Source organism: Galeopterus variegatus, unplaced genomic scaffold (assembly GCF_000696425.1).
Source record: "Galeopterus variegatus unplaced genomic scaffold, G_variegatus-3.0.2 Scaffold6621, whole genome shotgun sequence".
NCBI lineage: Eukaryota > Metazoa > Chordata > Mammalia > Dermoptera > Cynocephalidae > Galeopterus > Galeopterus variegatus.
Genome location: NW_007732732.1, coordinates 90654 through 118330, shown reverse-complemented (window position 1 = coordinate 118330; position 27677 = coordinate 90654). Strand labels below are relative to the sequence as shown.

Here is a 27677-nt window from a genome sequence, read left to right as displayed (position 1 = left end):
TAAAAATAATCCAATTTCTAAAGCATGAATGAATCATGTAAATGTAAATTAACACATTATGGGGAGATAGAGAACATGGTTAAATCACACACCAAATAACAAAATTTAATCAAACTTGCCCATTAGACGTCTGTCTCTCTTCCCCGTCCTTGCCCTCAGCTCAGTGTTCTTCCTCCTCTAAGTCCTCTAAACAACCTTTAAAAATCCCCTTCATCATACCAAGCTGTTGTGCTAGAGCTCATGGCTTTGCACACCCAGTCTGCAAAACAAAGACCCTCAGGCAGGTCCCTTGGGGTTCTCAGATCATCCCATCACAGTAAAATTTATACTTGCAAGTTTTTATCTTTCAGAGGTGCATACTACCTTATTTAGGAGTAAAATGTAGTGGCATCTTTAATTTAGTGTAAAATACCTTCACAAAAAAGAAAGAAGGAAGGAAATACAACAAAATATTAACAAGTGTTAAGTTTAAGTGGTAAGCATATGGTTGTTTACTATACTATTCTCTACTTTTCTGTAAATTTGAAATTCTTCTAAAATTAAAAAAAAATGTTGCAACTAAATTTCCCTTTTTGATTTTCAAAACTAATATTTACCTCCAGATCATCTTCAAAGCTCTTGTCAACTTAATCTTTTCCTCCCTGTCAAGAACCCGATGACCCCACCTTGTTTTTCATAAAATTTTCCTTTGTTCTAACTCATTTACTTTTTGCCTTTCTTCTGCAGCGTTATCCATTCTTGAGCATCACTCTAAAAACAACACATAAGCCATAGCCTAAAAACTGAATATTAACTATGGCCCACTAGGCGATTATTAAGATCACGTTCATCTTTTAATAGCTACCCAAACTATGATTAAAAGGAATGCATTGGCTTAACAGATGTATTGTGTAAACATTTTAGGAAATTGGCACTTAAAACAACCCAAGACTCAGATGATCATCTGTGATTGCATAAAAAATCTTCTTAAAGAAATGATATAGATTAAAATAATTATACTTTAAGCCTTTAAAAATAAAGCAGCCTTTTGTATGATTTAAGTGAAAAAATACTATCTCACTAACTAAAATGAGCTGGATTAGTTCATAGAGTTCTTATTACTATATATAGGACATGTTAAAACATGAAATAAGACCGTTTTCTGAACAATCAATTTTGTGAAGCCCAAAAGCGTCACCCTTAACTGAAACTACATTTCTGAAAGTGTTTGGAGGGAGAATGAATTTACTTTTCTGTGATTTGGTTTAGGGCTCTGTCAAGTATTAGGCATTGGAGACATGAAAAAAGACATTTCAAATTACTACATGCCAATGTTAAAAGAAATTGGAACAGNCAGATGATCATCTGTGATTGCATAAAAAATCTTCTTAAAGAAATGATATAGATTAAAATAATTATACTTTAAGCCTTTAAAAATAAAGCAGCCTTTTGTATGATTTAAGTGAAAAAATACTATCTCACTAACTAAAATGAGCTGGATTAGTTCATAGAGTTCTTATTACTATATATAGGACATGTTAAAACATGAAATAAGACCGTTTTCTGAACAATCAATTTTGTGAAGCCCAAAAGCGTCACCCTTAACTGAAACTACATTTCTGAAAGTCTTTGGAGGGAGAATGAATTTACTTTTCTGTGATTTGGTTTAGGGCTCTGTCAAGTATTAGGCATTGGAGACATGAAAAAAGACATTTCAAATTACTACATGCCAATGTTAAAAGAAATTGGAACAGAAACTTCTAAACTTTTAACCTTAGACAATAAAGAAAGTTTTGGGGGTTTTTTTGTTTGTTTTTGGGGGTTTTTTTTGGCAGCTGGTCACTTCAGGGAACCAAACCCCTGACCTTGATGTTACAAGTCCCCACTCTAACCAACTGACCTAACTGGCGAGCTACATAAAAAAATAATTTTTTAAAGTGATTTCAAGGAGATGGGATTCAGAAAAGATTATTCCTTTTATTTTTTTTAATGTAGCAGAAATTTGAAATGCCTTTATTTTTTAACTTCTTAAAAAGCAGAAAGTGCTCTCTCCACATCTGCATCAGGATGACTTTAAACCAGCAGTTATTAAAGGGAGGTCTGTGTACCCCTACAGCTCCTGAGATCTTTCATGGAGTTTGTGAAGCCAGAATTATTTTTATAATAATGCTGAGATGCTGTCTGCTTTTTTCACTGTGTTCACATTTATGGTGATGGTGCAAAAGAGATGGTTAGTAAAACTGCAAAAGCCTTAGCACAAATCAAAAAATTTGTATGAAATTTTATACCTTACAGGTTTCACCTCCATATACTCACAGTAAAAACAAATTTGTTTTAAATGCTTCATCTGAAGTATAACTACTGCTGCAAGGAAAAGTCCTTAAGCAGTTGTTTTATAGCCAGCTAAAATAGCCAGTTTTTACATACAGCACTGTTTTTATTTGAAAGAATGTCTGACAGACAAACTGGTTATTCGACCTTGGGTATTTGGCAGACATTTTCTTGAAAACAAACAAGGGAAACAATTGAAAGTAATTGTCACCAATGATAAAAATTCAACCTTTCCAGCCCAAAATTGTAGTTTTAGAAAACTTGTATCCACCACCATGAATTTGATAGCTTCCCAATATATAAAGATTTTCTGATGTGCTTGATGAGCTTGTTGGTGACATTAACAAAAGTGAATTTTTTTTTACGTTTTATAATGAAATGTGTTAACATTTTTAAGTTCTTGCATAACTCAGTGAATGAATAACCAATTCATGATGTTACAAAATCAAGTTTGAATGAAGATCTATTCAAATACAGAATAAACAAATGGACTTAATATAACAGAGTACAGAAAGTATACTGATGTGGTATCAGGTTCCACATTGCAATTAACCTTTAAAAAACTATCACTTACCAAGTTTTGGTACAGTATCAAAGAAGAGTATCTAGAATTACCTAAGATGGCCATTAAAAACACTTCCCTTTTCCAGCTACATCTTTGTGTAAGACTAGACTTTCTTCATATACTTTAATCAAAAAACGTATTGCAACAGATTGAGTACAAAAGTAAACATGAGAATCCAGCTGTCTTTTATGGAACCAGACATTAAAAGAGACTTGCAAACATGTAAAACAATGCTACTCTTCTCACTAAATTTTGCTTTTTTGGAAAACAGAGCTATTTTTCAAACTAAATGTGTTATTTATGTTAACATGTACTGGGTTTGTTATCTTTAAATGAATTACTTAAATATTTTTAAATTTCTTATCTTTTAATATGGAAAATTTTAATAGAATAAATATAAGTATAATCCGCATAATCAAAAACTCTTTGGGGTCCTAAATAAAAGAATGTAAGCGGTCCCAAGACTAAAAAGTTTGGAAACCACTACTTTAAAGCATTCCTTGATCTCCAACTTACTGGGTTTGTTATCTTTAAATGAATTACTTAAATATTTTTAAATTTCTTATCTTTTAATACAGAAAATTTTAATAGAATAAATATAAGTATAATCCACATAATCAAAAACTCTTTGGGGTCCTAAATAAAAGAATGTAAGCGGTCCCAAGACTAAAAAGTTTGGAAACCTCTACCTTAAAGCATTCCTTGATCTCCAACCAGTTTTGATCAGACCCCTAGCAGTGAAAAAATTCTGGATATCAACCTACAGTATAAGCATAATGATTTTAAAACTTGTACTGCTGACAATTCAAGAAATAAACATTAGTAAAACGTCATTTTTCCCTTTCCTTAAATAGGGAAAAACTAAATATATTTTGATGTTCTCACATTTCTTTTCCACATGTTATGTTCCATTTCACATACCTCAGGTGAGACCAAACTCCAGAAGTCTCTTTGCCTTCATCTTCTCCTATCAAAGCAGGCAACAAGCTCTTTGTCACACCCACTGCTTAAATGAGCAACCTCCGTCTTGCTCTGTACTACCACTGACTCAGTTTACCTCCTCATCATTTCTGATCTGAAGTATGGCTTCATATCAGCTGTCTCATCTTCCAGTACTTTTCCCACCAATCTATCCCCTAAACTGCTGTCATACGGTCCTCATCATGCCACGCTCCTGCAGTAAAGACCACATAAAACCTTTCATCATCTGGCCTCTGTTGTGCACCATGCTTCAAGTCACTTGCACTTCCTCACATGATTTGTGCACTCCTTAACAAATATGTATAAAAAGACTAATGTTATCCCTTCTATCTCATGCCTCTGGGCATTTGGGCTCCTGGAATATCCTCCTCACACCACTTTCACTCCCCTTCCAACCCTCATCCACCTGACTGCATCCCACCTGTGCTTCAAGACTCAGCTCAAGTGTAAATGCCCACATGAAGCCTCCTCTGGCACCCTTCTCCCCCCACCACCCATTCTACACCAGCACTGAACACTGGGTTCACTTCATCATAGTCCTTACTGTTCTGTGTTACAAGTTACATATTTACAAGTCTATCCCCCCAACAAGACAGTCGGTTGTGTGACTTTGGAAAAATCACTTATACTCTCTCTTAGTTTCTTTATCTTTAAAACAATCTCACAAGAACTGAGAGACATAAAAAAATGAAAAGATGTAGTATCTGTGCCTGAAATATAGTAAGTACTAAAAAATAGCATTATATTGGTATATTTTTTCACTTTTTGAACTGAGTATTATGGCATCGTGTAGCTATAAACTCAAACTATATTAGAAAATCACAATTCCTTATTAAAACTGCACATCTATGAGAGGTAAAAGACTGTCTTTAATGACATAACAATTTAGGTGGGTGGGGGATTATATAACCCTAATTCTGCTGAAGTTAATATGCAGAAAATGGCCTTTACCTCATTTGCTTTAATTAGAGTGAGAGAATCAGACTATCTATGGACATGGTTTTTTTCCCTGCTCAATCTCAATAAACTATGCCAATATTATCAAGAAACAAAGACGAAATTAAATTTTTCAAAAAACCAAGAAGAGAATGTTAAGAAAACCATAACCAGGTAGCTAAGCAACAATATGTTCTTTACAAAAGAGAAAGCAATGAATTGAATGAGTTGTGCTTTTCAGAAAAGCAGAAAGAAATTATTAGAAAGAAGCCTGAGCAATTCATTAAGGATGCATTTCCTGCACCACCACCCCTTCCCCATCATATTCCAAGTCTCCGACCACACTGTCTTTTTCCTGATTTAGTAAAGGTATTGAGAAAATAGGAGCCTGAATCACCAGGTTTGGCCATGTGGCTTATAGTCACTTAAAAACTGGCAAGCTGCCATTTTATTTCAGCTACAAAACCTAAACAAGATTACATCATATTTTCAAGATTATATTTTTGAAAGATCAATCAAATGGTAAAACAGAATTAAGCCAGTAAATACACGTTAGTATTCTTTTAATATTTTAGATTATAGTTAAATATCAAATATAGCTTTAATTTCTTTTTCTATATTTTTTAATCTGTTACACAAATATTTCTGATTTAATAGAGCTTCTTCAGTAGCCAAAAACTGCTGCTATAGCCTTGAACTAAGAAGTAGGAAAGGAGTTTAAGGAAAAAGACATAAATATGTATTAAACATCCCTGTGTGCCTCTTTATCTGTATTATCTCATGAACAGTCACAATATCTCTGTGAAGTCATATTAGTCCCATTTTATAAAAACATAAAAATGGAAGCTCAGAGAGGTTAAGTAATTTCCCAAGGTCACAAAACGAATAATAATGGTTATGCTATCTAACATTCATTGCATTATGTCATTAATCTTCACAGAACCCTTCAAGATGGATGCTATTATTATGCTCAGTTTAAAAATGAGAAAACAGAAGTTAAGAAAAATGTTTATAGTCATGCAGCTGGCAAGTGGATAAAATAAGGTTAACCCACATGATCCAATCCCAGAGCCTGCCTGTTAGTGCTTGCTCTTTCCCTGTGCCATACCGTCTACCTTAAGAAGCCACCTAGTTCACTCCAGACAAATGAAAGTCCTTGTACAAATAAATGTTAAAATATAAAAAATAAAATAAGGAAGCTCCAGGGTCCTGAGACAGTAGGCCAAGGGCCTCAGCCCCACCCCACCAAATGTAACCAGGCCAGCAACAGAGCCAGCAGTGGGCCAGACCCACACCCCCTACCCCCTACCCTCCAACGACATCTTAGAATGTATGCAATAAAAATAAATAAATAAATATTTATAAATAAATAAATAAAATAAAATAAAATCTAAAATTGCAAAAGAGAAAAAAAGAGAGTCCTTGGGATATAATCCTGCACAGAATTGCTGCTCAACGAATGTCACCATTAGACTGAATCTTTCTTGTTTTTTCTAAAGAGCTCATCAAACAGAAAGGAGATGAGTTTAGACTAATAATTTCCTGTCACTTCCTTTGCAACTGGATATCCTACTTCAAATGGTGACAGAATGGAAGTGTCATTGTTCTTTATTATCCCGTTTATTTATCCACAAATATTTTTGAGTCCTATACCATGAGGCTACTAATGAAATAAAGCCACAAAGAAGACAACCGTGGTAGTAACTGTTAATAATTTGCTAGCAAGGAATAGCTCATAAGGCCCAATAATTACCAGAGTGAGAGATTTTTTAAGTTAAAATCCAGTCCAACTTTTTTATTTATTTTCATTTAAATTCTATTTTGTTTGACTTCATCGAGTCCCCACAAGGCCCATTTGAGGTAGTTTTCTGAGCCTGCCTTCACTGTTGAGGGGACAGTCATTCATGTCATTCATAAAGGGCTTGCTCAAGCTCGCAGAACCCACATCACCTGACCCAAAGTCCAGGGCTCTCTCTGTGAGCTGACAGTTTCCTCCTAGTCACTGAGATTCAGAACTTATTGCCAAATAAAGTCATATGCAGTCTTCAGACCCAAGCTTCTTTTCTGACTCAGAATCCACTAACTGAAGGAGAAGCTGGGACTCTAGGATGAAGGACATCCCAATAAACATAATGACAAATATACACGTAACAATAAGCTATGCATTTCCCCAAAGAGAACCCTGGCCATTTACTTAGATAAGTGTACACTAGGGAAAGTGAAATACCTTCTTGTGCATTGTTGGACACAGGGTTTGAGTTAGAATTGTTAATTGGGGACCTGAAGAGTTCTCCTCTTAGAGTGGGCTCATATAGGGGCCAGGTAACACATGGGATCATGGTCCAAGTCTGGCTCACAGTGTGTCCACTCAGTCTATACACCCATCTAACAGTCATTTCCCCAGCCCCTGATATTTAATCAGAGCACATGTACATGATAGTTGGTATAAGCCCCTACATTTTTCCTTGGTTCCTTGGCCAAGAGTTATCATAGTGGGGAAAGCCAAGTGAAAGCCCTGTAACTCCACCACCAGCTAAACAGACTACTATAAAGTCATGGGTTGGGGGATTAAGGGTTACCTATCAAAAGGTTCCAGCAATATGAGCCAAATCAAAATCAATTTCACAGGTTGGTAAAGCTCTCTCCATTCCTAAAGAAATGTCGAAATTTAGTTATAAGAGTTAGTTTATTTGCCTTTTTCTTCCTATACATCCTTAGATATTCTTCCATTATTAGTGAATATTTTCACTCTTTATATATAACTACTTATATTAACAATCAAATGTATTTAAATCATGGACAATGTAAGGTTTTTTTTCTTTTTAAAAATTCATTTTTTTCCCTATAGATGATGTAAATGCTGTGATCTCACTCACTTTTTATCAATTTTTAAGTCAGTGACTACTTTGGATATATACTGATAAAGGCTATGCCTAGATTAACCTTGAAACCATGTACAAGAGTAAAACCTCATGAAATTTTAAAGAGTTAGTACAGAGTTTGGGGAAAATGCCCAAATATGGCATAATGACTCAATTGTGTATGTGAAAAGGGCATTGTCCTAAAAGAATTAATCCAATGTTCATGCATAAACACAGATATCTACATTTTTATTTTCACGATTTTAGACAAGAATACAAAATTATTATTTAAAGAAGACTCTCGAATTTTATACACTGCCTGCTCTCAAAGACCTAACAAATGACCTGTTTATTGGTTTAATGAACTGATGGATAATCATGGGAGTGGAACTGGTGAAGAAGAAGAGACCTCTGCTAGCACATTAGCATGCTCTCACACTCTTGCCACGTGATGCCCTGCACCACCTCACGACTCCGCAGACAGTCCCCAAGGAAGAAGACCCTCACCAGATGCGTCCCCTCAACCTTGGACTTCCCAGCCTCCAGAATTGTAAGAAATGAATTTCTTCACTTTATAAATTACTCATTTTCATGTGTTCTCTTATAAGCAACAGAAAACTAAGACCGTAGCTAAATTTAAAATAAATTTTAAGAGTTCTAAAAACACCAAGAATTACTACAAAAATGTAAAAGAAGTCAGGTTCTGGTGCTAGACTGAGTCTCCTAGCTAGGTCCTGTTAGTTAGTAATTTTTTTTTACTTCTCTGGGCTTCACTTTCCCTCTCTATAAAATGCCTTCCTGTGAGGATGAAATGAGATTGTGTAAAACATTTAGCACAGTCTCTAGCACATAGTAAGTATTCAGTTAATATTAACCATTACTATTTCTATTATTTATTATTGGGGAAATATTCCCAAGTAGTAAAGAGGAATACTGGCAGTCAACAATTAGGTTCTTCCAGACACTAAGAAAAAACTTTTGGAAGCTAGAGGTCATCTTTTTCAAATTCACTACCAATAGCTCCTAGAAATTCCCAGTGTGGTAGTTTTTAGCACTGAACACAATTAGTATCGTACATCACAAAGACATCTCCCCAAAACTGCCACTGCTCTTGGGCCCTGAGCCCTCTTCTCTTTCCTCTCCTGTAGCCAAGATTGTCATCAATCATCCCCACCACTCAGTTTTCTTCCTTCATGCCTTATCTTTAAAAATAATAGTAATAAGTGCTTTAAAATCTACTTTTTACTTCTGCTGTGGCTTTTTTGGGCCCTGAGCCCTCTTCTCTTTCCTCTCCTGTAGCCAAGATTGTCATCAATCATCCCCAGCACTCAGTTTTCTTCCTTCATGCCTTATCTTTAAAAATAATAGTAATAAGTGCCTTAAAATCTACTTTTTACTTCTGCTGTGGCTTTCGATTTGGGCCTGGTATTCCAGATGCCATGGAATGCAAACAGCTGCTCATGACACAAACAGCTCAAAAGAGCCCCGTTTGACTGCACAGTAGGAAAGGGGCCACTTCCTAAGTTGGTGAAAAGTGACAGAAGTCAGTGTGATCTAAGTTTTATGTTCCCCCTCTCTCTCTTTTCTTTTTTGTGCTATCGAGACAAGGGCTGAAATGAAAAACTTTCCTGTGCCATGGAAGGAGATATAATGTGGATTGTTAAAACGTATTCATCCTTTCAAACAGTTTGACTCCCTGGGTAGATGTTTTACTAAAGCAACAATTTTTGGTGAAGTGATCATTGAAAATAAATTATTAGTGAGCATTTTCACTCCTTATATTAACTGAATAATAAACCTGACACTGGTGAAATGACGTGTAAGTCAGAAAGGTTAGAAAAGTCATAGTGACCATATTCTTTACCTACAACAATGCCGTAGGAAAAATACAGAAAGTAAATACTGGGGGCAAAACTGCTCAACATCAGGCCTCCAGCCACCATGAAGCCACTGAAGATTGTGACGGGTCTTGCTCCAAAAGATGAGACACAGACACTGCAGACAGGACCTAAAAAAAAGAAATAAAGCCATCACTTATTTAGCAGTAACCTCCCTCCCACAATCTCATGATCCATCCATCGAAAGTTCAAAATGGTTCTTTCCATCATAAAACAACATCACTCATAAACTGAGCACTTACGATGTGCCACACACTATGCACTTATTTAGCAGTAACCTCCCTCCCACAATCTCATGATCCATCCATCGAAAGTTCAAAATCGTTCTTTCCATCATAAAACAACATCACTCATAAACTGAGCACTTACGATGTGCCACACACTATATGAGGTACTTCACGTACACAATCTCATTTCATTTTAATCTTACTGTAGCCCTGAGAGGTAGATACAATCGCTATTCCTGTTTTTTTTTTAAATAAAGAAATTAAAGTTTCAGGATATAAAATCACATAGTTAAGAAATGGGGGTTCTGGAGTCAGACTTTATTCAAAGTCTAGCTCTACTACTTGCTAGCTGTTTGATCTCAGGCAACTTATTTGATCTTTCTGTGACTTAGTTTCCTCATCTGAAAACTGGAATGATAATATTGCCCACCTCACAGTGTGCACTGTTGACTGACAAGCAAAAGTGACCATTACCAGGACTTGTTCTATGCATAAGTGGGCGATGCTCATGGAATAGAATTTAAATGATAGTGAAATTCTTTCCCACTAGCACTCTACCTGGAAAGCACCCAGAATTGCAGAGCTTAGCATATTAGAAATAAAAGGCCATTAAGGGTTATTCAGCCAATAATCTTATTTTACATGAAAGGAAACTGAAGCTCAGAGAGGTTGTCCAAGTTCACAGTAGAAGAAAGAGCCAGGACTTGGAAGCAAAGAGAAGCATACCCTAATTGAGACGACAACAACCTTTCAAGGTACAAATTATGATCTTTAATTTTCAAAACACACACCCACCAGAATGGCTAAAGACAGACAATAGTGTTACCAAGAATGTGGAGCAAGCACAGTTCTCATACACTGCAACATTGTCTACTAAAGCTGAACATCTCTGTAAAACCCAGAAGTTCCAGTTCCATGTATACCCCCAATGGAAATACCTACACCAAAAGTCATGTGCACAGCTGTTCACAGAGGAGCTATTTATAATAGCTAGAAAAAAGAAACCCAGATGTTCATCAGCAATAGAATGTATAAGTAAATTCTGGTACATTTGCTCAATGGGCAATAAGAATGAATGATCTACTACACCCATGTATGTGTGTATGTCACAAACATATGCTGAGGGGAAGACATCCAGTACAAAAAAAATACAAACCATGTAATTTCAATTATAAAAAGTACAAGAACAGGCAAAACTAATCTTCAGTTAGAAGTGAGGACAGTGGTTTTCCTTGGTAGGGGGTGAGTAGTTAAAATCAGAAGAGAGCAAATCAAACTTCCAGGGTATTTCTCATGTTCTGTTTCTTGGTGCAATCATCCTGATTACATGGGTGTGCTCAGTTTGTGAAAATTCATGGAGCTATACTTTCATGATATATACACTCTTCAGTACGTATCTTTTACTTGTTTTTTACGTGACCTCAAACAGGGAAAGGATGGGATCCATCCACAGCCTCACTGTTACTAAGTGGCAGAGGCAGAATCCAACATCCCCAGTCCAACATTCTTCCCAATACTAGAGAATCTCTTATGCACGTATTTAAGACCAGCTTGTAACCACTGGGATACCACATTGCTCCCAATGCCTGTGGCTCTCCCACATTCCTCCCAGGCCATGAACTGGCCCCTGCCATTTTCAGAACCTCGTGTGTGAGCCAGTGCAAAAGAGCAGACTGACATATTCATATGACAAACAGAGGGGAATATTCTGTGCCAGTGTTTTAAAAGGAAAATCCATTCGAAAGACCAAACTTATCATAAGCTGTCTGTATATCCAATGAGAAATATTTGCATACCTCAAAAATAGAAATGGTTTTAAGAGTCCATGTCTGACAGCATAAAGACATGACCCTTCTCCATTGTTTACCAAACTACATTGACATTGAGAGTCAGTGTTTATGAATTTAACAGGCACAATGGAATTTAAACACCCAGAGATTATTACTGGCATACTTGAAATGTTTCAAGTTTCACCTCAAAATAGGATTTTAAATCTATGCTCCTTAATGCATGCTAATTCCACAAGGAAACCCAGAGTTTGGAAGTCTGGGGGTAAGGATGAGGGGTAATAATTTCCATAGCATGTACAACCAAACCACTGTGTTATAAAATATATAACATTATCAATTATGTGGTAAATTCTTAAGTCATTTTTGCCTACCACATGATTCTTTGAAAAAAATTTAGGCATTAGGAAGAAATGAGCAGAAATTCTTTGACAGATAAAAACAGCAAATTGAAATTATTTTTTTTAATTCTCTACTTTCACACTGCCATCTGCTGCTTACTAAGAGAAAAATATCTTGATGTCAGAGGTTAGAGAGAAAGAATTTTAGAGCTGAAAGAGGCCGTAGAAATGGTCCTAACATCTCATTTTAAAAATGATGAAACTGGAGTTCAAAAAGATCACGTGATTTGACCAAGAATCCACAGCTAATCAGTGACAAGGAAGGTCAAAGACAGCCCAGTGATCTTCCCAATTGAAAAGTATCTTAATAGGTATCTTAATTTTTTTTCTAGAATCAAAATACTAGTAAAGAACACAAATGTACTTTTGTTAATATCTTACAGATTACACGGTTTTTAAAATTTATGACAGATGAAAACATAACATTTATGATTATTTGGTATTTAAAAGTTTAGAGCAAATTGTTTTACCCTCATCCTTAAAACAAGAGTACTTATAGATTTGATTTCCATGATTTAACCACAATAGCCTCATATTTCGTCAATAACAATTAGGGCAAAGTATAACTGGAAGTGACCATCAAGTCACATCTGCAAATCATGACACATTTATATGTTTAGCTCTTTGTAATAGCATGCAAGTTCTCTAATATGATAAACCATGTACCACTCCTCAGCACTGGGCAAGTATCAAGAGAGAAATTAAACCAAAGGACTACTTGGGGGAGATTTCTCATGCTGCTCAGGTCTTTCACTTTCAAGAAGGGACTGTAGGAACAAAAGTTAGTTAACCCAAAACATAAACCAGAAATTCCACACCTTTGGACCTAAAAAATTTTAGAAAAACAAAAAGGAGAGGTTGCTAAATTTTTATTTTAACATGACATTTTTAAAATCGAATAACCATCCATTATCACCACCACTTTGTTAGAGAAAGACTATTTTAATAAGGAAATAGTGAGAAGGATATAATTTCAGAATAAAATAGTGAGAAGATACTGAGAATCTTACACACACACACACACACAGAGCCTCCACATATAATTTCAGAATAAAATAGTGAGAAGATACTGAGAATCTTACACACACACACACACACACACACACACACACACACACACAGAGCCTCCATCTTCACGTCCTTTATATTCATTTTGCCTTGAAAGCTTTCCTTGAACTTACAGCTGTGGAATGACTTTCATCTCTACTGGCGTTTGGGAGCCACTACTGCTCTTACTCCCTCCTGTTAGGAGATTAATCTTCCCTGGTTGGTTGAACTGAAAGTCCTGGGCTGAACTGTTAAGTGGCAGAGCTGGCAGTCAGCCCAGAAGAATGGCCTGAGGAAGGCAGATGACAGTATGGGGCACTGGCAGTGAACAGCTCGATCCTTTGTAGGTAGGGCGCAGGGCTCGTAAAACATCTTCTACCCTCCCGCGTACTGGCCTGGCAAACTTGGGCACAATGCTGACAAATTCCTTCAAAAAAGGTAAAAACCTGTATATTAGAGAGAACAAATAATCCTACAAACCAAAGCGAGGAGTGAAAAAAGAAAGGAAGATAAAGAAGGGATTTTGAGCCCAGCAGCCACTTAAATACAAAACAAAACAAAATATAGAAAATTCTTTGTTACTAGCCATCTACAAGTCAGACTGATTGATAGCAATTTCAGCCAGGAGAAGGAAATTGAAAACTCTAGCTGAAAAAATGTTTTGTAAGGATCATAAATGAATTTGGAGACTAGGGAGGACAAATTGCTTCTAAGGAAGTCAGAAAGAAAGGGATGACCGCTTCCTTCAGCCCTTCAGGGTAATTTGGGAAGAGACGACAGAGTTTGATTTTTGCTGGCTGTTAAAGTTAGCATGGAAGACAAATGCATTACCTAAAATTTAAAAATATGTTAGTAACATTATATTTAATCAAACAGAAAAGGGAATAATTGACCATTGTCACCCCTTCACTGTTTACCACGTATCCACTAGAGCTGCGCTGCACAATAGAAATACACGGAGTCACAGTTTGAGCTACATGGAATTTTAAACTTTCTCATAACAACTTTAGAAAAATAAAAAGAGGTAAATTAATTTTAATAATATATGTTACCTAACCTAATATATCTAAAATATTACCATTTTGACATTTCAACATCATTAATATTTTACAATCTTTTTTGTACTGTCTTTGAAATCAGTGTGTATTTTTTATACCTATAGCACATCTCAACCCAAATGAGCCACATTTCAAGTACCCAATAGCCACATATGTCCACTGCATTGGACAGCACAGCACCAGAGTCTCATATCATGTTAGAAAGGGACGCAGGGAAAACCACACACAGTCCAGAACCTAGACCAAAAGGCAAAACAAATACACATCAAGAGTTAAACTAAAACCCAAGGCCACAGGCAATACACATCAAAAGGAAGGTTTAGGCTGTGTATTTGGAGATTTCAGAAGAGAGAGATCACCCTGGGCCAAGCAACTGAGCCTTGAACTAGGCCACGATGTATGGTTGTATCAACAGAAGGGATGAAAATGCCTTCTGAACGGAGGGAACTGAAATGTAATTATGGTTTTCCAGTTTGTAGTTATTATTATATCTTTGGGAAAGAAATTATTCCCTTTGAGAAATAAACTCAACCTCCATGCACTTCTCTCTCCCAAAAAGTTTCAGAGAGTCCCACAAGTGGAAGGATGACCAGGACTGCTGGACTGAATGCATAAATTGGCCAATGGTACAGTGAGAAATAAAATATAGCAGTAACCAGGTCATGGACCTGCCATGTGTCCGGAGCCATAGAGCTCGGCTGTTGCCTAAGAGCCTCTCTGTCCAGGGCCAAAGAGCCTGGTCATAGCCTGCCCAGGGTCATGAAGCCCTGCTAATAGCCTTCTCACACTAAAGATATAAATGCTGTGACCTTTCCGCCATTTTCTCCTTCTTACTGCTTGCACAGCCCTAGGCATAGATCACCGTTGCTTTGCTTTAGATAGCTGAGAAATGTTCCATTTCCTGAAATGATTTGCCCTGTGGTTTTTCCCAGAAAACATCTGCATACTTCCTTATCTGCTGATTCCCTCCTGCTGTCTATATAAGCTGTGACCTTCTGGCTAATAAACGAGACTTGATCAGAATACTGTCTTGTCTCCATTTGGTGAGGGAAAGAAGTATTTTCTCCTCAATTATTCAAGTTGCAAGAAGGAATTAAGTAAGGCTATGAAGAGTGTAATGTTCAGAATTGCATATCTTTTCATAGCTCTAATATGCCATTATGAGCTACTGTCCAAATCTAGGGTTGTCAGAGACAAACAGCGAGCCCTTAAATGCCAGATGCTTAGGCACAATCTTGGCAAAGTTCCAAGTCTCCATCCTGCCCATCTGTTATTAGTCTGTTTTTGTGTTGCTATAACAGAAATATATCAAACCACGTAATTTGTAAAGAAACAATATTTATTGTTATAGTTTCAGAGGCTAGGCGGTCCAGAGTCCAGGGAACACATCCAGTGAGGGCCTTCTTTGGTGGTGGCTTTGCAGCAACACAGGGTGTCACATGACAAGAATGGCAGAGCAGAGAGACTAACCTCCTCATTCACTCTCCTTTTAAAGCCACCAGAGTCACTCCGATTATTTCAAGAATAGATCAATCCATTTACAAGAGTACAGTGCTCACGATCTAATCACTTCTTCAAGGCCCTACCTTTCACTTACCATAATAATTTCCACCCTCTTTACATTGTCTCAGTGGGAATTAAGTTTCTAATACACTCAACTTCAGGGAACACAATTCAATCCATAGCACAATCTTTTCAAGAAATGTCTTTGTCTTTCATCCTGAAGGATCACTTTCTTTTGTAGTTTCTACAGTTTAGTTGGAACTTCTTGGGAGAGTGATATTGTTTGTGAGTGATTCTTTCTCTAATAACTAATATTTACGGAGCATTTACCATATGCAAAGCATCATCTCAGTTTTTCCACAAAACAATCATATTAGGTAGGTAATTTTATTATCTCCAGTTTAAAGATGAAGAAGCGGGCTTAACAGGTCAGAAAAACCTGAGCTCAGGTGGCACTCTTCCCATTAGAGAACATGCTTCACCTTGGGCAGGTCACTAAATCTTAAGGATAATAACGCCCACCTCAATGCATTGCTATGTGGGTCAACTAAAACAGAGTAAGTGAAAGTGGCTGGTATTGAGCCAGGCCCACAAGGGACACTCAGAGAGCTCAAGGGACAAGTACATGAAAAGTAGAATTTTTATGTTGCTTGGCAAATGTACTTATTCCGCTCTGCCTTGCTCAATTATAAAGGTCCAGAGATTGGATCACAGAATTGGTCAAGGATGACACCAACCAGGCCTTCTCCAGACAAAACTGGGTAAAGAAAATAACTAACATTTCTCAGATACTGCAAGACCTTCCTGCATCAGAATCAACTGGGGAGCTAGTTAAAATGCACATCCCTGGCATGACCCCCCACCCCGCACCCCAACACACTGATGGGAAGGAAATCAGCTTTTCAGACAAGCTTGAATAATTCATATATATCCTTGAATTTAAGAACAACTATATATGAATGTATATAAAGCTCATCTTTTATCAAAAGGATGTTTATATTAGACATGTATACACATATGTATAAATTCCTCTTCTATCAGGAAGGATACAAAGATGCCTATTTATGAGATTTTTTTCACCACAGCCGCACCCAAACCAGGGTCATTGGACACATAATTTATTTTTCATGATTTACATGGCATGAGCAGTGCCACACCCAAGCAGAAACCTACAGTAGTTCCCTTTATAAATGAAAATAGTCAAAGCAAATTGTATATCAGAGAGTTACCAAAAAGTGCAAGATTGAAATCTAAATAAGAGGGGTTAAGCCAATGATATTTCTCAAATAAAAATCATTCTGGGAACTTAAAAAAAAGTCCATGTATCTGGGCCCATCACAGGCCAGCTGAGTTGTAATGTCAGAGGGTCAAATCCAGGCAATTACAGTATGTGCTGAAATTCCTTTATAGATGATTCTAATTATCTCCCTGATTAAGAACCACTGATAACCATTTGGGTCACCAACATGAAATATACTTGTCCCACTTCCAAGGTAGTACTGATCTACTTGTTTCTCTAGAATAAAATTGTCAAGAGAGTGGATGGTCAAGGTGGCTCACACACCGCTAGACACTGCTTGCTACTATCATATAACCACGGCTTTCAGGATTTGTCTCTTACTTTATACGATGAAGAACCAAGGGAGACCAACATCAGATATGTTCAGTGGAGTCAGCTATGCTCAAATCTGGACACAATCTCTAAAGTGCAAACACACACGCACACATGCGCAAACACACTATGTTCAGTGGAGTCAGCTATGCTCAAATCTGGACACAATCTCTAAAGTGCAAACACACACACACACATGCGCAAACACACACACACACACACACACACATCCCCCCAAAGGGGCAGCTCTTCAGCCATATTTTTTCCCCTAACACTTCCTCATTCTTGAACCCTCTGCTCTCTTTTTTCTATACTCACCTTCAAAAGCTTTGGTAACTGAACCTGAGTGCCTCCTCATCTAGCTGATGACATTGGGCCTAGAGGTTAAGTAACTTGCACAAGCTCACTCAGCTAAATGGTGGTAGAGCCAGGACTTGAATTAGCTTCTGACTTCAGCCCCAAGCTCCCCCATGTGCTTGTTCTCTCCCTGAACTCTGGTAAGATGCTCTGTCTCTCTGGCCCCTACAAGCAGGGCTGGCTTCTTGGACTTCTGACCTACGCAGTCACTCAGGTCCCAGACCTTAGAAGGAGCTCACACTTGGTTTCCTGTCATGGTCTAGAAATTCTTAACAATTTTTTAACAAGGATCCCATATTTTCTTTTTGCACTGGGGCCCTCAAATTATGTAGCCAGGCCTGCCTGAAAGTAAAGAGGGCTGTCCCTTGCCCTTCAGACGAGTGATCACCCACCTAGGAACATGGAGAAAGTGTAGAGCTGCCGTTCAATTTCCAAAGAGAGAGTCTGCCTCAGCTCTGACCCCATCCTTAAGGAGATCTCAGTTTCCTCAACGCTCAACTCCTACCTGGTCAGCCATCTGAAAAGAAGCTTTGTTCTCTAAGTATGTGCTAACTGAGATATTTCAATTGCAATCTTTGACCCCTGCTGGAAGCCAAGGTAATTACGTATCTGTTTAACTTAGTATTTGCTAATAGAAAGGGTGACTAATTAGAGAACATTAAAGAATTTTCTCCTCTCCACTATGGGTTTCCCTGAAATCATTACCTTCAAATCCCTCTGCTAACATATCAGTTATCATCCATTTTTTGTACTTGGTACATTCTGAAAAATTCTCTCAAATAAGTCTTGGGCAAACTTTTCCTGTTTCTCTTGAGCTCATAATGGCAGTATTATCTTCATTTGTTTACATTTGTTTTACATTTAGATATCTGACATAGCCAGATGATCCAGTATTGTTTTTCAAGTCCTGTTTGTCTTGTTTTTAATTTAACAAGGTAATATAACAAAAGCAAGTGCCTTTGTAAAGTTCCCTTTAATATCCAGGAGAGACAACATAGTTAAAAGAAGATGTGGCTAATGCATTTTGTTTGAAGCATATTTTCATAAAACTATTTTAGAGCTGAAAAACATCTTATAAATCACCATATTCAATGTCCTTATTTTCCCCATAAGAATAGAGATTGTGCTTTGCTTAATGAATCATGGCAAGTTCATAGCGCACAGGAAGAGACCCCGGGGCTACCGACCCCATGTTGGTCACTATCTTGGCGCATTTGTGCTTAAATAGTTCCAAGTAAGTTAGAGTGTGATGATCACTACGTATTACTGCAGAGTTCAAACTATAACTACAGAAATTGAAGTGGTATGTAATTTTAATGGTAAAAAGGAAAATGAAAATCCTCTACTGTTCTCTCTAAAGACGACAGAAATCTCTATTATATCATATGTAACCAAAAATCAAGAATCTTACTTTTGGTGACACACAGAGTACATCACATATGTCTTATACATAAGGCTATATTAAAATCCTTAATAACATCATTGTTGTGAGACAGGACTATGCTTTGCTATGTCAGATTTTTCTTATGAAGTTGTCCTGAACGTAGGACAGTGGATTTGACCACAATGTACCTGAATCAGAGAGGAGTAATCATGAGCTATGTAGAAACTGCTTAGAGGACTGCTCAGCGTCATTTGGTCTCTTATGAAGTTGTCCTGAACGTAGGACAGTGGATTTGACCACAATGTACCTGAATCAGAGAGAAGTAATCATGAGCTATGTAGAAACTGCTTAGAGGACTGCTCAGCGTCATTTGGTCCTTTGGTCACCCATGTACCTTAGACATACCTGGATGACTACCTACATCTGTTCATTCATATTTACTCAGGGAATTATGTGTGTCTCTCACTAGACTATGATCTTCTTAAGGGCAGGGAACACGTTTGCTGTTCACTTTTCACTTCCAGCATCTAGCACACTACCTGACACATAGTAGCCAATAAAAGAATAAAGAAACGAATGAATGAATGAGTGACTATCTTATGGAATTTCTGTATTTGCACACAGATTTATCACAGTGAAAGAGTGGTGCTATAATCTTAATGAAGGCAGGAAAATACATGTTTTGCTTAAAAAGAAAGCCTCCTCTGCCTTGCAGCAGATGTAATTAAGTGATTAGAGTAAAGAGAGGCATAAATTTATCCACTTACTTGCAAGCAAGCCAATTCCACCTGCCAGGGATCCAACCCATGCTGTTTTTCCTTTCCCTTCACCAAACGCATCCAGCCATTCTATGTACAAGACTCCAACAGCTAACGGGGATCCGTAACACAAAAACTGAGTAATGAAGGAGACTAGAACAATTATCCAGCCCCATCCACCATCAAGTGACTGTTTAAATTCCATTGTAAGGTGAAATCAAGGAGGTGCTTCTCTGCAGGTCCTAAACAAAAACAAACAGAAAAGAATATTATATTTAGACTGTGACAGGACACAGTATTTTGGATTAAAATATCTCCTCCGAAATTAAAAAATAAAAAGGATTCTCTAAAGACATCCATGGAAAAGAATAAAATATCACTGACATATCAAGTTAAGTGTAAACATAAATTTATATTATTCCCAGCAATTTTGTGTGTTGTGAAACTTCTGAATTCTTCCCAATTTGTTGACTTTTAAACAGTATTTCATTGTTGTTGTAACTTGCACTTCTCACTGTAGGAATACTGTCCAACATTTCATAGGTAAAAAGCCATTTGAAATTTCTGTCTAATTCTTGGGTGTATATGGGTGTATTTCTGGATTTTCTATTCTGTTCCATTGGTCTGTCTATTCACACATCATTAGCACATTAGTTTCATTATTAAGTCTTTTTATAAAAGTCTTTTTAATATATTTCAATCTCTACTGGGGCTAAGTTCCTTCCTTCTCTCTCCATCACCAAACTCCTTTTTCAATATTTTCCTGGATATTTTGTTTCTTTACTTTTTTGTATGAACTTCAGAATCAGCCTGTCTATTTCAAAAAGAAATCTGATGGTGCTTTCATCATGACTGAGTTAAATTTAAAAACTGATTTAAGGAGAACTGACCCTTCTATAGTATTGAGTTTTTCTAAGAACATGGTGTGATTCCTGCATTTGTTCAAGTCTTCTTTTGTGTTCCTACTGTTTAAAATTTTCCTCAACATTTTTTATTGTATTTTATCCTTTCTGCTAATATAGTAATTGGGGTTATTTCTTCTATTTGTCTTCTGTTTATATGTGTGAAAACTACTGATATCTCTATGTTAATTTTGTATCCCACTATCTTACTAAATTCTCCTATTTGCACTAGATTTTCAGGCGATTTTCATAGGTGTATCCAATATACAATGCAATACGACTATATAATCACCTACAGACAGCGATAGTTTTACCTTCTTATTTTTGCTTTTTAGACTTCTTTTTTTTTTTTTTTTTTTTGTCTTTTTGTCTCTTTTTTCGTGACCGGCTACGGATCGCAACCCTCAGTGTCGCGCCCATACCGGACCGGGACCGGCAACGGGATCGCAACCCTCGGTGTTGCTCCCGCACCTCGCTCAGCCAGTGAGCGGCCGGTCTGTATGTGGGATCCGAACCCTCGGCAGGAGCGCCGCCGCGCTTCCCAAGCGGCGCACTGCAGCAGTGCGCCACCAGGCCGGCCCCTGCTTTTTAGACTTCTAATTTTCTTCTTTTTCTTTGCATTAAACAGTACATCCAGAGTCATTTTTGTCTAGTTCCTAAATTTAGTAGGAATGCCTTCAAATGCCTAGGGGCTTAGATAGATTTATCTGGCAAAGTTAAGAAAGCATTTGTATTTCCCTATTGTTGAATGTTGTTATAAAGAATGGTTATTACATTTTCATTAAATGCATTTTCAGCATATAGAGAAATTATTATATGACTTTCCCCATATAAATTTTAATACTATAGAATCTATATTTTCTACTATTGAAGCATCCATGAATTATTGGATCAAATCTTCCTACCGGTTAATGCACTATTTTGACTATGCTAGTCTACTTGGGAGGGTGATTTTTTAATTCATAGGTGAGATTTGTCCACTTCTGTTTTTAATTTTTACTAGGTTTTGGTACCAAAATGATAATTACTTTATAAAAATTTTTTGAAAACTTTCCTTCTTTTTCTAAGTTTTGATGCTTCTAACATGGCAATGGATTTGGAGACCAAAGGCCTGACCTCCATGGCCCCAACAGGGCCTCCCACTTAACCTGTACCTTCTGTGTCTCTTCACCACGTCAGGCTTATAGTCAGGTTCAATCGTCTTTGCTTATAGATTTTGCCAAGCCATTCCTTTGGCTGCGGTTTTATCAGATAATAGGTAAAGACTATAGGAATATCATCGTTCACTCATGCACAACCCTAATTAGATGACTAGGCACTTGGCTACCATAAGATAGTCATAGCTACACCCATCATTTATCTGGGCTTCAGTGAATTTTTTCACTTTGAATTCAGAGAACTGGGCAAAACTCATGTCACTGCCTGCTCACTTGGCTACCATAAGATAGTCATAGCTACACCCATCATTTATCTGGGCTTCAGTGAATTTCTTCACTTTGAATTCAGAGAACTGGGCAAAACTCATGTCACTGCCTGCCTTTGTACAAATTAACTTTCAGTACTAAATAACTGAAAACAGAATGACATTATGATTTGTGCAAAAACTGTAGAGTCTAAAATCCGGGCTCTTAAACCACACAACTGCGTTCACAGCCAGAACAATCCAAACTTCCAAATACCGAAATCCTTTGAAGTAATCAGGTGTGTCCCTGTATCAGAAATTTACTCTCTCCAGTACCTACTCTACTGAAAAAGTAAACAATGCAATTCTGGTCCTTCTAATGATAATTCAGTACTCTGCACTTCCTATTCAGAATCCCCTTTAAAGAAAATACATTCTTAATTACCCAACTAGATAATATGTGATAGATACAGCCAAACATCTAATGAGTCTAAGAGATTGTGTAAAGACAAATGCATATGAGATTGCCCTTCATTTAAATCCTCAAATCACAGCACTTCAGGAAAAGTACACATTTATTTAGGCAGAGCACCAGAATCATAAATAAAGCCAGTATTTTCTGACAGGTAGGGGTGATGCGGGTGGGTAAGGAGGATCATCTCCCTCTCCAGTTTCCAAACCCAAGTAGACAGAAGTGCCTTTCTACACCACACACCTTGGCTCTGCCCTGCTTTGCCTTCCCTTGCCCTGGGTGACATTTCAACATGTAGGACAGTGGCCAGAGAACTTATGCTCATGGAAAGTGTATAGAAGAGCAAACCTTTGGAATACAAAGTTCCTATGCATATCAACTCTGACTAGAAAGACAAGTTTTTATAGAGTGGACTAACAGCTTCCAATCCATCACCATTTCAAAGCGTAAGATAAATGTAGTCTCAATAGAACATGGTGAAAAATACCATTTAGTGAATTCTTGTGTTTTCTGTCAGGGTAATACTTTTCTCCTATAGTTTCCTCTATTCCTTAGATACCTCGTACCTGCTTCTTCTCTGATATTCTGTATTCTGTATGGTGATTTCATAAATAGGCTAGTCTTCATTTCCTTCTTTTTGTAATCATACCTGATTTCCTTTTGGGGGACATACATCTGCCCTATGGGGAGAGAATTGGTAGAACTATTAATCAAGATTCCGTGACCTTGACCAGTAAAGTGGTATGTGACCTTAGAAAGGCAAGTAGGACCTCTCTCCCAGGACTCTGAATCTTGAGTGAAATACTATAAGAAAAGAAAAATATTTGTTTACTGATCCCCATGAAAGTACACTGAAGTGACCCTCTAAAAGTTCCACTACCTTGACCCCCTAGAGATACCCAAGCCTGGTTTCTCCAGTCTTACATTTTTATAAGCTCACCCAGTAAATAATTTGATAAGTTATCTGGTATTCATTTCTTTACTTGCAACAGAATAAACATTTATGAGTATGAAATAATTTCAAGTTGATTATTTTACCATCCATACCCCACTTGGTGCCATTAAGGCCAAAGGTAAAGCTTAGAGATATAGTCAAAGACCAAAAAACATGGGAAATATATATATATGCCATATCTTTTTTCTAAAAACTTCTTATTATCCACACTTCTTCATATCTTATGACTTAAAATGAAAATTCTCTTATCTGCCATTCTTTCTAATAAAAAATCCAAATTAACTGAAATTCTCACTAAGCCCACTTATCCTAATGCTTACAGAAGCACAGCATAATGAAAATGCTCTTTATTCAAAACACTTTTTGATTATTTACAATTTAAAATACATGGCACTAGGTATTAAAGGAAATCAAAAAAACTATGAGGATATATATGCCATATCTTTTTTCTAAAAACTTCTTATTATCCACACTTCTTCATATCTTATGACTTAAAATGAAAATTCTCTTATCTGCCATTCTTTCTAATAAAAAATCCAAATTAACTGAAATTCTCACTAAGCCCACTTATCCTAATGCTTACAGAAGCACAGCATAATGAAAATGCTCTTTATTCAAAACACTTTTTGATTATTTACAATTTAAAATACATGGCACTAGGTATTAAAGGAAATCAAAAAACTATGAGGGGGCTGGCCCGTGGCTCGCTCAGGAGAGTGTGGTGCTGATAACACCAAGGCCACGGGTTCGGATTCCATATAGGGATGGCCGGTTGGCTCACTGGCTGAGCGTGGTGCTGACAACACCAAGTCAAGGGTTAAGATCCCCTTACCGGTCATCTTTAAAAAAAAAAAACTATGAGGAATGGTCCTTGCCTTCTGGGAGCCCTTGTAACTCAGGTAGGTAAGGTAAGTGCACATGCGGGGATATGTGCACACGAGAGCACAGGACTGGGTGGCCAAGAGGTGGATGGATATTAAATGTCTCGGAATCCAGGGAAATGAAAGTGATCAAGGAGGGAGGCAGGAGGAAAAGGCCTCGTAAAGTAGGTTGGTTCTAAAGAACAATAGAGAGATTCATGAAAGAGCGGCCCAGGCCAGAGGAACAACATGAACACAGGCATGGAATCAGGACAGGTCAGATAGGTTTGGTGGTGTTGAAGAAGGCAGGTCTCACAGGGCTCACAGAGGAGATGGGAGCTCAGCTGAAATAATGTTTCAAGAAGGCTGTGTTTATAACCCCAAGATAGGAGTCGTTCCACACTGTATATAATAAGTAATCCTGGCATTAATAACCCATTTATATTATCTAAGAGGTGGGGAGTTTTTCCTAAAAAAAATAACAAGATAATAAGTACCCAAGGTGGTGTTATTTGGACTAATGTCCCATGAGTGCATTCAAAGTTTTGGGGTCTTATTCATATAATTGTATGATAATATGCTTCTAGGAAACGCATACATTGTGGTACAGTCGTCCCTTGGTATCAATGGGGGATTGGTTCCAGGCGCTCAGAACAACAAAATCCAAAGATGCTCAAGTCCCCGATATAAGACAGTGTAGGATTTGCATATAACCTATGCACATCCTCCCATATACTTTTAAATCATGTCTAGATTATTTATAATACCTAATACAATGTAAATGCTATATAAATAGTCATTACACTTTTTTAATTGGTATTATTTTTATTGTTGTATTGTTATTTTTTATTGTTAGTTTCTTTTCTGAATATTTTAGATCCACAGTTGGTTGAATCCATGGATGCAGAACCCATGGCTATGAAGGGCCAACTATATATCCTAGTAAACTTTTGGAGAATTTAGAATTGTTTTTTAACCAGAGTGTTAACAAATTAGGACTCTGCCTGACCAGACACCTTGCAAAATCAAAATTAGAAACCATTTTGAGAGAGATTTTGAAGAACATTGTAGTAAAGGGGGAGTTTTGTCACACTACAGGGTCTAATGGGTTATCACAAAATTAACTTTAACTTATAATGTAAGCGTATTTCTTAACTTTAACTTAAAAATCAAATATATTCCATGTATTGCAAACCTCCCCTGGAGAAGAGCATGAAATAGTACTAACCATAAGAAGATATCACGATTGCACAAAGTTAGATTATCACTAGTATAAAGGAATATATTTGCTAAAGCTAGAAGTTGCTTTGTTAAAGGGAAAGGAGAGTTGGTAAGTTCCAATCACTTCCTTTGGAAAATGAAAAGGACTTTTGATGAAAGTCTACATTTCATTCACAGTAAATCTTTAAGCTTCAATGCCTTGGATTGCATTTAGTTCTGTTCAAATAATGCCAATCCTTTGTTTCCTCAACTCTTTACACTACCTGAAAATTTCCTTTTTCCTGGAATAGGCTGTCTAAATTGCACATTTGACATTTATGAAGATTTAATATTGACACAGAAGCTTTCTGTCCCTGACATGTATATATGTACTATACTAATTTTTGCTAAATACAGAGTGATTACAATTATTTAATCTTATTTCCAGTTGACAGTTCCCTCTTGCCTTTGTTCCCCCACAATAATCTTTTTTCTAATAACCCCTTTTTGAACAGTATCTATAAGTATCTCAATGAAGTTTCACAGATACATTTTTCATTTGGAGTATGGAAGAAAGTCAAAAACAGCACGTTTTTATTTGAATCTCAATCACCACCAAATCGCCTGGTGCTGAAGCTCTTTAAGAACCTATGACCATGGGACTATATTCTAGGCAAAAATGGTTAGTTCCAGGTTGATTTTGTCTTGGTCTAGCCATCTGTGAGGTGAGTCAAAAACCCAAATCATACAGGGTTCCATGACCTTCCTTCAGTTACATCTACTCCACTTTCACTACGTGGAAGGCGGGGATGTGGAAAATTGAAACCCTCGGATGCTGCTGGTGCAGATGAAAGACTGCAGTGGAGAACAGTTTGGAAATGGAGAATGACTGTTAAAGGATCCAGAGTTTCTTTGCAGGGTGATGAAAATGTTTTAAAATTAGATCATATTGCAAGTTGCACAACTCTGTGAATATCTTAAAAAACCACTGAGCTGTGCACATGAAATGGATCAATTTTATCATACGTGAATTATATCTCAGTAAAGCTGTTAAAATAAAACACTTCAGGGCCGAGCCTGTGGCGCACTCAGGAGAGTGCGGCTCTGTGAATTATATCTCAGTAAAGCTGTTAAAATAAAACACTTCAGGGCCGAGCCTGTGGCGCACTGAGGAGAGTGCGGCTCTGGGGCTCCCGCCGCGGGTTCGGATCCTATATAGGGATGACCGGTGTGCTCACAGCGCTCACTGGCTGAGCATGGTGTGGCCGGTCTCAAAAAGGACTAAATAAATAAATAAATAAAACACTTCAAAAGCTACTAAAAACTTTGTTTTAGTTCTGACTCCAATATAAGTAACAAGTTTCATAAAGAGCAGCCCAGCCCTGCCAGACTGCAGTTCTAATACTGATACCACTCTTCTTCCCAAACAATGACCTTTGCCCCTCCAAACATATATCATTTATTCTCTACCTCCTTAGTTTGAGTAAAGGGATCCTCAGAAATGAGAAATAATTATTTGAAAATAAATACCTAAAACCTAAAAAAAAGTAGGTAAACAAATTATTCTTTGAGGTTCTAATAAAATGTAAATACAAATGTAGATAAGCAATTCTTTGGGGAAAAAATAGGTAAACAAATATACTTTAACACATACAAAAACTCATAATTCAAACATAAATTAATTAAATTTCATTTCATTTCGTGAGAGACAGCATAAGAAAAGTAGTTAAGATGTACATATAATCATGCCTATTTCTAGTGTTGGAGTTTGCCTTCTACCTGCCGTGCCTATTATTCCACTTCTGTTTTCACTTTCTCATTTCATAGGCAGTTCCATTCTACAATGTTTGGGGGATTAAAAAGTGCAACATCTGTAGTCATCAGCTGCAAAAGCATCAACACACTTAAAAGTGATTTTTGACGATTTCTAAGCAACGTAAAGCTTTAAAATAACTTCCTTCTGGGTAAAAGATAAAAACTTTCAAGTGAATCTATGCTGTTTGTTGATATTAGTGAGCATGGTCACATTAACACCAACGTTAACACCAACATTAGTCCTTTAAAGTTGTAGTCACTGGATCACCTTATCACTTCCCACTGATATTTCATAAGGTCAGTACTATGGGTTAAATGCATTCCCAAAAGTTCATGTATTGGAAGTTTGATCCCCATTGTTAACAGTGGTAAGAGGGTGGGAAATC

The 27677-nt window shown here is 37.1% G+C and overlaps 1 protein-coding gene across 1 annotated transcript in view; it reads right to left on the bottom strand.

The window, feature by feature from the left end:
• The window catches only part of LOC103606500 (monocarboxylate transporter 9-like), a 27148-nt gene extending 7258 nt beyond the window's left edge, over nucleotides 1–19890 (bottom strand). The window contains exons 1-2 of the mRNA XM_008591090.1: nucleotides 19695–19890; nucleotides 9518–9661 (exon numbers count right to left, since the gene is read on the bottom strand). Coding sequence (XP_008589312.1) covers nucleotides 9518–9661; nucleotides 19695–19890 — 340 coding nt within the window. The remainder of the gene's footprint in view (nucleotides 1–9517; nucleotides 9662–19694) is intronic.
• Nucleotides 19891–27677: the final 7787 nt, after the last annotated feature.